The 11450-nt window shown below is 34.1% G+C and overlaps 1 protein-coding gene across 1 annotated transcript; it reads left to right on the top strand.

The window, feature by feature from the left end:
- The first annotated feature begins 594 nt into the window (after positions 1-594).
- Positions 595-11045, top strand: LOC143043019 (uncharacterized). Its single transcript, XM_076215517.1, has 3 exons — positions 595-975; positions 1637-1828; positions 11007-11045. Exons 1-3 carry the CDS (start codon positions 634-636, stop codon positions 11043-11045), a joined length of 573 nt encoding a protein of 190 aa, XP_076071632.1. The 5' UTR covers positions 595-633.
- The last annotated feature ends 405 nt before the right edge of the window (positions 11046-11450 follow it).

Genomic DNA, 11450 nt, shown 5'->3' with positions numbered 1-11450 from the left:
ACTGGAAGCTTAAGAATTTTGAGCATGCACGTGCGCGAACCTTAGAATAAAATAAAATTTCACAAACACATGATTTTCAGGTGAGATGAAATGATTTTGATTTTTCATTGAGGATATCTCAGAATTTGAAAATAATAGCTTATTTACAAACAGGAAAATTGAGGAAATTACCTACAAAACATTATAATGTTGTTTATTAGAAATACTGTTTTATTTTTCTTAATTACCTCCATTTCATAACTGATTATAACTACATGTATTTAATAGATTACTGGATATTTTGAAGAAGTATAACCATAAAGATGCTGATATTGATAAACTCAAAAAGGAAATGGATGATGCTTTAAACTACCTCCTGGATAACATTGAGAATGATATTGATAGCTTGAAAGCACATAAGGAAATGAACCAATATCTGATTAATAAATTCAAGAATGAGCACACAGTTCTCAGAGATGAGAAGTACTACATCCAGAAACAGCTGGAATTGGCTAGTAGAAGTTGCAGTGGGCAGAGCAAAGAGGTTGACCTACTGAACATCGCATATAATAAATTGGATCAGAAGGAGAGCAGCACAAGAAGCGCATTGCTATTTTGAAAGATGAGCTCTCCCTCATTATCTCAAAGCTAGACATGCCAAAATCTAAGAAGGAAAAGCCTGTTGTTCCTCCTCTTGATCTGTCAAAACTTGGTGAGCGCAAAGTTTTACCACCATTGAAGAATGCACCAAAAGCACCAAGAAAAGGTGTAAACATGAATTCTTTAGCCAAGGAAAACTTCAATGATTCCAACACTGGTACCAAGAGGAGAATGAAGGCTCCAGAACCAAAGCTGTCCAACAGTACACCTATCCTGCAGAATCATGTTTTTGTGAAACCAGCTCCTTCTGTAGGAGATAACAGAAAAACATATCCAAATAAAACTGGTACACTAAATGGTCCAAGGAACCAGCATGATAAGAAGACTGTCAGACAGGTGAGATAAAATATAATGTTGACTGGTTACATTAATAAAAGGGATGATAAAGTAATAACACCTGATAAGGGGACTGTCAGACAGGTAAGATAAAATATAATGTTGACTGGTGACATTAATAAAAGGGACAATAAGGTAATATCATCTGAAAAGAGGACTGTCAGACAGGTAAGATAAAATATAATGTTGACTGGTGACATTAATAAAAGGGATGATAAAGTAATAACACCTGAAAAGGGGACTGTCAGACAGGTAAGATAAAATATAATGTTGACTGGTGACATTAATAAAAGGGACAATAAGATAATATCATCTGATAAGAGTGCTGTCAGACAGGTAAGATAAAATATAATGTTGACTGGTGACATTAATAAAAGGACAATAAGGTAATATCATCTGATAAGAGAACAGTAAGGCAGATAAAATGAAATATATTATTCCACTGTTTAAACATATTAATCATGTTGATGGTTTATAATCTTGTATATATATTAATTTGATTGGTTGAGACTTTCCCACGTTTCAATGAACAAATCTGCATGATCCCCTTTGAAATGTCAAATGTAAATTTGTCTCCCGAAAAAATACCAATGGAAAAAGGTGATTTGTAAGCAAACTTCGGTTATTATAATCACATTAATTTATTTACCATTTTTTCTAGGTTATATTCAAGAATAAGCCAGTAATTACAAGGAAAGATGATGGCACACAATCAGAGGTTCTCAAGCTCCCTGATATTGTTAAAGGATCTCAAATGATAGATAAATCCAAGATTGTTCCAAAGCAATCCTGTGAATCCAGAAGACCTGCATCAAAAAAAAAAAAAATATTGGCAGCTTACTCATTTTTTTATGTACTTTTTCTAGAAATTTTATACCTCATTTGCTGAATACTCTGTGCCAAAGCGCAATTACATTGTCAATTTATGTAAATGATATTGTTGAATAAAATTATGCATAGAAATATAGTCTGTTTTTATCCAATATATATATGTTTTTATCCAATATATATATATATATTTCACTCCGGTTTATATGATCCGTTCATCCTATATTGACTCTTAAAATTCAAGAGTCTATCTCAAATTGAGGGTAAATTATATGGCTCGATCCCTAATATCACTGAAGAGACATTTCTTGTTGAAATCCGGATCTGGTGTACAAAAAAAATAATATATTGACACCTTATGTTTGTGGCATAATATCTTGGCCACAAGTTTATTGTTTTCTGTTTAGTATTAAATTGATATTAAGATCCATTTTGTTACATTTTGTAATCAATTTTATTTGGCAATTGCCAATGCAGTCAGCAGGGTTAAAGAACATCAGGTGTTCGACCTGTTAGTCAAATGCGTTTTGTTAAACTATACTTTTTCACTTTTTTGATCTTTTTGAAAATGTTGTTTGTGATGTATTAAGACCCTTCTACAACGAAATGTTTTCTACATGCACACGTATAAAAAGTGCGGTTTTTATCCAACGCAATCATGGGTTTGAACGTAGTTTTCAACTCAGACTTGTTTAAATTTTTTCGTTTGGGCATGTATCATATTTTCCCTCCGGTTTATACTATGATCCGTGCATCCTATATTGACTCTTAAAAGTCAAGAGTCTATCTCAAATTGAGGGTAAATTATATAGCCTTCCAAATACCGTTTTGATCCCTAACATCACTGAAGAGACATTAATTGTCGAAATCCGGATCTGGTGTACAAAAAAAATATTGACACCTTATGTTTGTGGCATATCTTGGCCACAAGTTTATTATTTTCTGTTTAGTATTAAATTTATATTAAGATCCAATTTGTTACATCTCGTGATCAATTTTATTTGGCAATCGCCAATGGCGGTCAGCAGGGTTAAAGAACATCAGTTGTTCAACCTGTAGTCAAATGTATTTTGTTTAAATATACTTTTTCACTTTTTTGGTCCTTTGGAAAATGTTGTTTGTGCTGTATTTAGACCGTTCTACAACAAAATTTGTTTTCCTTAAAAATTGTGGTTTTTATCCAACACAATCATAGGTTTGAACGTAGTTTTCAATTCAGACTTGGTATGGTCCAAATACTCATATGGTCCGGAACATATATAAAATATATAATGTCTAAAAATAGCAACAATCAACATTCAATCTATTTAAGCGTGGATCAGTTTGTGAAAATAAACTGATACAGTTACTGAATTAAAATTATATAAATGTCTATGAATATAACTGAAGCACGCTAATTTTACATTAAAAAGTTCTATTAGATTATAAATAGAAATACGCAATATTTCACTAAACAAATTAGCTTCATCGGGCGTGTGCATCTCTCAAGGTGAAATCGGATGCATGACAACAAATATTTTTGTAGCTTAATCTATACAAGATTTGAGGAAAAATGTAACATATTTATTGATGTTGCATAAAATAAACATGTTTGTAACTACAACTACATAAAGTTGGAATAAAAGTTTAACACATTTACAGATGTTCGATTAATTGTATGAATTTCTATAAATTAATTTGTATGATTTCAAGATAATTATGGTTTTGATTTGCTTTTAAATCTTTTTTCGTCTCTTTCATTGAGTCCATCAGGTTCAAGAGTTTGTAACTGGTACATCCAAAATCTCTCTTTTTTTTTGTCTTCCTTGTGTATCCCAATTTTGATTTTTCTCAATGATTTGAAATTAGACGTTTTCAAAATTATGTCCTGCTATTAAAAGATGTCTTGTAATTGGGCAGTTTCTGCAAAAACAAGAATGTGTCCATAGTACACGAATGCCCCACTCGCACTATCATTTTCTATGTTCAGTGGACCGTGAAATTGGGGTCAAAACTTTAATTTGGAATTAAAATTAGAAAGATCATATCATAGGGAACATGTGTACTAAGTTTCAAGTTGATGTAACTTTAACTTCATCAAAAACTACCTTGACCAAAAACTTTAACCTGAACTTCGCACTATCATTTTCTATGTTCAGTGGACCATGAAATTGGGGTCAAAACTATAATTTGGCATTAAAATTAGAAAGATCATATCATGGGGAACAAGTATACGAAGTTTCAAGTTGAAGTTGGACTTCAACTTCTTCAAAAACTACCTTGACCAAAAACTTTAACCTGAAGCAGACGGACGGACGGAGGCACAGACGGACGGACGAACGAACGGAGGCACATACCAGAAAACATAATGCCCCTCTACTATCGTAGGTGGGGCATAAAAACGCAAAATTGCATTTATGTTCTAACGACTAACGTGTGGAACTTGCAAATCACAATATGTTTGTGAAACAGAAACACCATTTAACATCCGACTAAACCATCGGTTATTTTATACAAAAGAAAGAAACTGCCCAATTACAAGACACCTTTTAATTACCGTCAGTTACCAGTTACCGACGAATACCGTCATTTGCATTTTTCCTTGCGGTCATAAAACTTTCGAGCACGATTTTTAAACTAAGACTCGAGAATCAAACAAACAAAATGCTTCATTTCGTGTTTCGAGCATGATTTTTGTGCTCCGAGCACTGAGCAAAGTTTTATGATTGCAACCCCAATGCACAAGCATCAAGAAGTTGTTGACAAAATTTGGTTCAGTAAGTATCAGTTTTTGTTTATTTATATGTCAAAATCACTTTTTTTTTAAACCCCCGCACCGTTCAGACGGGGGAATCCTTCGTATCCAGGTGTGTTGATAAGTCGTTATCCTAAGGTTATTTTTTTCTTATTCTTCTGTAGACTTAGCTTTCATTTTTTATAACCATGCATATTGTCAAGCTTGGTAACTCAATGTACGATGCTGTCCCATACTGAACCTTCTGACCTTGTTTGTTTACATTCAGATTTCAATGGCGTCAAAATCACGTGATGTCAAATCGTTCAACCCAATCAAATTGCTCTACTGTCAATTTAGGGGTTTTTCAGTCTACGGTAATTACGTTATTTCTTTGTGGGATATTTCTTTTAACTAGTTTGCAATAATTTGGGTTTTTTTTTCAACAGGAAACCTCATTTTTTGCCATCCCTTTCGACATCAATGGAATTGTGTATGAATATTTACCTACAGTCATGATGGTCAGAATATCGATCTTTTTATAATGAATAAAAAAAAAGTCGTATGAAAAATAAATGTAAATTGTTTTTTTATTAACCTTCTCTATATTCCTGTACAAAATTATGGCATGGACATCGTTTTTTCATATAGTTTTCCTTTCATTTTGGTTGGGCCTTTTTCGCGGGAAAATCGCGAAAGACCTAATGAGCATTACATTTTAAAATTCCTAAAAATACGATTTGCTTGACCTGTATTGCCTTCCACAAGACTGATGACGCTGAATGGAATGTACACAAAGCAATGGAGGCCGAAAGGGGCATTTTGTGAAGTTCTAGAATGTTTTTACACCGGGCAAGGCATTAGAAAATTGGCATTTTTTATCAATAATTGATAACAACAATGAAAACTCACATTTAAAAATATTTTTTTATTCAAATGTGCAGCGAAAAAACGTATTCTGCACTGTTTTTCTACGCCGGAAGTAGCGTAGTGACGTCAATGCGTAGTTTCCCTGTTCAAACACAAATACCTAACGAACTGACAAGATGACCGATTTTAGACTACGGTAGCAAAAATAAATAGAAACTGACCAAAAAAACAAGGTTTGTTAATTTACATATTTTCGAGTTCGTCATTTTGGGAATCATTTCAGCCAGTCATTCATTTCACGATTTTTAATACTTTTATATGTTATATAAAGAATGTTATCATCCCAGATTCTCATTGGGCGCCATTTTAGCGGATTTTTACCTGGGATGCAAAAATGCTTGCTGAATGACGTTGTATATTGCTTTTTGTGGCTGTATTTTTGGGTTGTTCCTACTTGATAAGGCAGCAACCATTTGATTTTCTGGGGGGGGGGGGGGGGGCTATGGTTTTTTTTTCTGTGCAAACTTTTTTTTTCGCCTGCGGCGAAAAACAATCTATTTTTTTCGGGACAAGTCGAAAACAATTTTTTTCTTTCAATTTTAGCATTACATATAGTGGCAGCTGAGGGTGAAACAAACAATTTTTTTTTCTCAGAATCAAAAACAAATTATTTTTTTCTCAAAAAACTGGAAACAAACTTTTTTTTCCAAAAAAAACCATAGCCCCCCCAGAAAATCAAATGGTTGCTGCCTAATGATGTTGGAAATGTTATTTCGTATAAGTGTACACATAATATAACATTTAGATTGAAAACATTAAAGAGATACCTGCTATATGATATCTAATATTCTACACATTTCATTTATTGCATTACATAATTTGAAACACCATATTACGGTTTCCCTTCAAGAATAGAGGTTTTAATAATAAAATATATTGACTTACATTTTGGAATTCACAAATTGTATTCCTAGATCGATCCAGACTGCCTTTGCAGGTCGTACAACATATGAGAATAAAAGCGTACGTTTTCAGCATTGTTTACTAACTGCAACGCTTAAAGTCAAGGCCATTGTTATATTACGTCATATCTTTGTATAAGCAAGCAAGCACTTGTTACTTTTAAGGGGTATATAAGGGATATTCATAACCAATGTACACGAAGTCTGTTGAATTCGTCAACCTGTACATGGGCGGAATTACTAGACTTCAGCATTGCTTTTTATTTATTATAAAGAGTTGTAAGTCATACCCAGCCATTTTAAAATGTGTGTGTGTGTGTGTGGGGGGGGGGGGGGGGGGGGGGGAGGGGAAGGGTCCAAGTACTTGTTCACATTAAAATGCAGAAAAAAAAGGCAAAAAATAGTGTTTTACCCCTCCCCCCTCCTAGGATATGCCACTGATAACATTTTCTTTGTTTAGGTACTTCCAGTTTACACAATACAAATTCTGTGTTTTCAGTTACAAACATTTGATTAATCATGAAAAATAAATCGTGAGGCTTCCAAGAGCTTTATCACTGAACTAGCAATATGTCGCTGTACCAGAGAGTTGGTTTTCTTGTTTGGAAGGTTTTACACCAGTCATTCTCTGGGCTTTTTAAAGCTTGCATTATCGCGGCAGCCAAATGTTTGTATCAAAAGCCGTCCCTTTGACCTATAATGGTTTACTAGGTTTACAAATTGTGACTTTGATATAGAACTGTATACATGTAACTAGCACTCATCCTCTATCTTCTTTTATCCATCATCATGTCAACTCCAACACACAGAGGTCTACATTGAAAAAATGACGTACAGAGAAGTCATATCATCGAACAAATGGCCCAGATTACAGTACATAAATTAATCAAGGAGACAACCAATGGTTTCTTTCAAACTGGGACTTTCTATACCAATAACAGCTCGTCAAAGATCAGTCTGATAATTTTAATATTCGTGCATCGTTTTAAGTGCTCATTCCAGTTAGTATAGAAAGTCCCGATTTTAAAACTGACTGTGTACACCACATTAAGTGCTTATAGATATAAAAAAAATGTGACACGAGTACCAATGAGACAACTGTCCATTCATGTTACCATTTGTATAAGTAAAACATTACAGGCTACTAAAGGCTTCCGAGTACAACCATCAAATAAACTACAACGAACAAGTACACCATGCAATCATAATAGTCAACAGCGAGGTGAGTCTCCAGCATAAAGCGTGACAGAAACATTTTTAATTTAATGACTCACTCGAATATGAACTAGAGAACAAGACCTCGAAATGGATAACATGTTTATATATAGAAAATTTGTAAGGTTTCCGTGGAACCCAGTGTCTCGCCTACTTTTGCTGTAAATTGAAGGCTCAACAAAAATGATGGAAAAAATCAATAAAAATCTCTTGATACTATCTTTTGATTGTAAAAAGCTTCTGTCCAAGTTTGGTAAAAATCCAGGATAGTTTATGAATCTAATAAATGTTTTAAAAACTTTAATGCAGACTGGATGTAATGTTAACTGGAAGAAAAACTAAGTCCATTTATAAGTAAAATACAGATACACAGTTACAAAATATTAACAAAATTTCCTTCTAGATACTAGCTTTTGATCATAAACAACTTCTGTCCAAGTTTGGTACAAATTAAAAATAGTACAAGAAAGTTAATAACATTTTTTTTAAAATTTAACCAGAGTGAATGAGTTGTTTCCTGGCAGAAAATCCAAGTCCATTTAAAGTGAAATATGGAAAAAATAGATTTATCGTTTTAAAAAATTTACTTTTGGATACTTTCGTGTGATCATAAGCAAGCGTCTGTCCAAGTTTGGTACAAACCAACAATGATCAAGGATAGTTTAAGAAAGTTATTAAATTTTTTTAAAAACTTTAACCACAGAGTGAATGTCATGTTTTCCTAATATAGGTGTATGAAATACCAATACTATTGTGAACTGCCATCACGGCATCAAGATGAACTTCAAAAAAAGAGTGTTTATAGACCATTACCGTTATCATCGACCAGGCATTCTTTTATATAAATAAGACCGTTAGTTTCTCGTTTGAATTGTTTTACATTGTCATATCGGAGCCTTTGATAGCGGACTATGCGGTATGGGCTTTGCTAATTGTTGAAGGCCGTGAGGTGACCTATAGTTGTAATGTCCGTCATTTTGGTGTATTGTGGACAGTTGTCTTATTGGCAATCATACCACCACATCTTTTTTATAGACACGAAATGTTTCCTTTTTGTATAAAACTGCAGGCCACACATCCCAATTAATTATTTGATGCGTCTATAAAACGAACCCACCAAATAACTCCAATATAGAATCAATTAGCTCGCTTTCGAAACAAACACCGATGATAACTAGTTAAAGTAATTAACTGGAAGTCAGAATGATAAATGTCTTAATAATGTTGTCGGATTAATCATTTTAGTCACTCCAATATGAACAAGTTAGCTGTATTTTTACCCATAAAGAAGTGTGAATGAGCAAGTTTGTTAACACTTGATTAATGGCATAACCTGCTCATTAGTGGTTTGAACTCCATGTAAAGTGACCATATTTCATCTCTCACTAATATGTCAGTCTCCTTTAATAACCATTCCTTTACATATAAAGCTTCACAACAACATTTACAAGAAAACGAGGCCAAGGTTAGATGAACAATACAGGAAATACATGTAGTCCTTGGAATCCTACACAAAATATAGTCGGCTAAGCTTATTGCTTAGTTTCTATGAAACAAACTTCACCACGAAAATAACATTGCTGCATTGACGTATGTACCATCGTATTTTGGTGGAAATAAAAATGGCAATACTTTGACATCTTACTCCATGTTATAAACTGAGCAGATGATTCAGTCCATGGACCATGACTGAGGGAATGGGGTCAAATATTCTCAATAGAAATGAGATCTGCCAATACTATTACACCCAATACCAATTAACATCGGCCGGTCACAAATACCCCCCTTAAACCAGAGACAAATGCTTTCAAGAATGGACATAATTACGATGCTTATCAGAGGCGGATTTAGGGGGGGGGGCAGGCCCCCTTTTGGGAAACAATTTGGTTGCTTATATAGGGAATCACTGAAGCGTGACTGGAGTTGGCACCCACTTATGAAAATTTCTAGATCCGCCAGTGCTTATACAACTGCATACACAGTGGCAGACAGTGCCACAGACGACATAATACCATTACACAATCTGATAACTTTTTTCTTTTTGTACTTGTATAAAAACTAAACTATAACCACTGAACCAGGAAAATGAGGTCAATATAAATGTAACAGATGGAAAATTCGTAACATGAGGCATCTATATACAAAGTATGAAGCATCCAGGTCTTTCACCTTCTAAGATAATAAACTGCAATCACAGAGATATGTATCGCCTTTTTGTAATTTTTATTGTGCAAATGTTGAAATCAAAATAGCAATACTTCCAACATCTTACACAAGTTATGCAAATATTCAAAGTCAATGAACCATGACTGAGTTACATGGTTAAACAATATCCATGTAAATGAGATGTGCCAATGCTAATACAACTGTATACAAATATTATGGACTTATTATAAGTCTTTCCCAAACCTAAATACAAACATTCACTTGTAAAGTATGTAAAAGTTTCAAAGTCAATGACCCATGAAGAGGGGTGGGTCTATATAATCTCCATGGAAACGATACTTGCAAATGCCAATAAATTTGCATACCATATATCATTGAAATAACATTTGCAGTTCATCTTAAACTGATCTAATCACAAACTAATACATGTAAACTAAGATAAGTTTCAAAGTCATTAGACTGTGACTGAGGGACGAGGCCAAGTATTCTCCATGGAAATGAGATGTGCCAATGCTTATACAACTGAATACCAATTAACATTGGCTAGCTACCACTAATCGTTCCCCTTGAACTGACCAAACAGAAAAAAATACATAACTAAGAAAAATTTTCAAAGTCAATAGACCATGACTAAGGGGGCGGAGTCAAATTATCTCCATGGAAATGAGATAAACCAATGCTTATTCAACTGCATATCAAATATAATGACCTACCACATGTGGTTACCCATAAACTGACCTAATCACAAACTAATAACAAGTTACATGTAAAATAAGCAAAAGTTTTGAAGTCAATAGACCATGACTGAGGGGGCAGGGCGAAATAATCTCCATGGAAATACGATGGGCCAATGCTTATACAACTGAATACCAAATATGATTGACCCACCACTTTTGGTTCAGCATAAACTAGACCTAATCACAAACTAATACATTGTTGACGCCATCACCGCTGCCGCTGGAAACAGCATACCTATGTCTCGCTTTTTGACTCCGTCAAGGCGAGACAAAAAGCTTTAAAAAAGTAAGCTAACACCACTATGTCTATGTCAAGCTTTCTGCAAGTTTTTGGCAGACTCGACAATAATGATTAAGTCATTATTTTGTTTAGCTTACAATCTAAATTGGGTTTGCTCATTCTTAAAGTCTGGTTTGGTGGAGAGTTTTCTCATTATATTTCTTGTGTCCTTGGAAAATTTTTCTGTAGATTGAAACTTCATATATGCCTTCATTGACCTTTTATCAAAATATACAAATGTATTTATTTTTACTTTTAAGGATGCCAAAAAAAAAGCAATACCTGCAGGAGTTCCTTGATAAGGCCATTGGTGCAGTAAATTCAAACAAATTAAGTATATCAAAAACAGCTACAGAATATGGGGTTCCAAGGACAACCATATCAGACCACGTCAATGGAAAATATGACAACCATTTGAATGGACCGTCATAGATGCTAACAGATGAGGAAGAGACATCTATAATAAACTACATGGAGTATATGACAGAAAGGGGTTTTGCTTTAACAAGAAGGATGTTCAAAGCATTTGTAATTTCTATCGTTGAGAAATCAGGTAGAACAACTTTATTCAATATGGACAAAGGTCCTAGCAACAAATGGGTAAACAAACTCCTAAACAGACACCCTGAATTGTCGGAAAAACTACCAGAACAGCAGGATAAAGCCAGGAGACGTATGCCTAATGTCACTGTGGTTGACCAATA

The sequence above is a fragment of the Mytilus galloprovincialis genome, chromosome 8, assembly GCF_965363235.1.
Source record: "Mytilus galloprovincialis chromosome 8, xbMytGall1.hap1.1, whole genome shotgun sequence".
Taxonomy (NCBI): Eukaryota; Metazoa; Mollusca; class Bivalvia; order Mytilida; family Mytilidae; genus Mytilus; species Mytilus galloprovincialis.
The sequence above is the reverse complement of the archived record's forward strand: the minus strand, read 5'-3'. Positions and strand labels throughout refer to the sequence as shown.

What these genes read in the sequence shown, in the direction of transcription:
- LOC143043019 (XM_076215517.1), top strand. Translation starts at nt 634, where the DNA reads ATGCCAAAATCTAAGAAGGAAAAGCCTGTTGTTCCTCCTCTTGATCTG. An exon ending in ATAAGAAGACTGTCAGACAG is followed by an intron (nt 976 to 1,636) that starts GTGAGATAAAAT and finishes CATTTTTTCTAG; the next exon opens with GTTATATTCAAGAATAAGCC. An exon ending in CAGCTTACTCATTTTTTTAT is followed by an intron (nt 1,829 to 11,006) that starts GTACTTTTTCTA and finishes TTTACTTTTAAG; the next exon opens with GATGCCAAAAAAAAAGCAAT.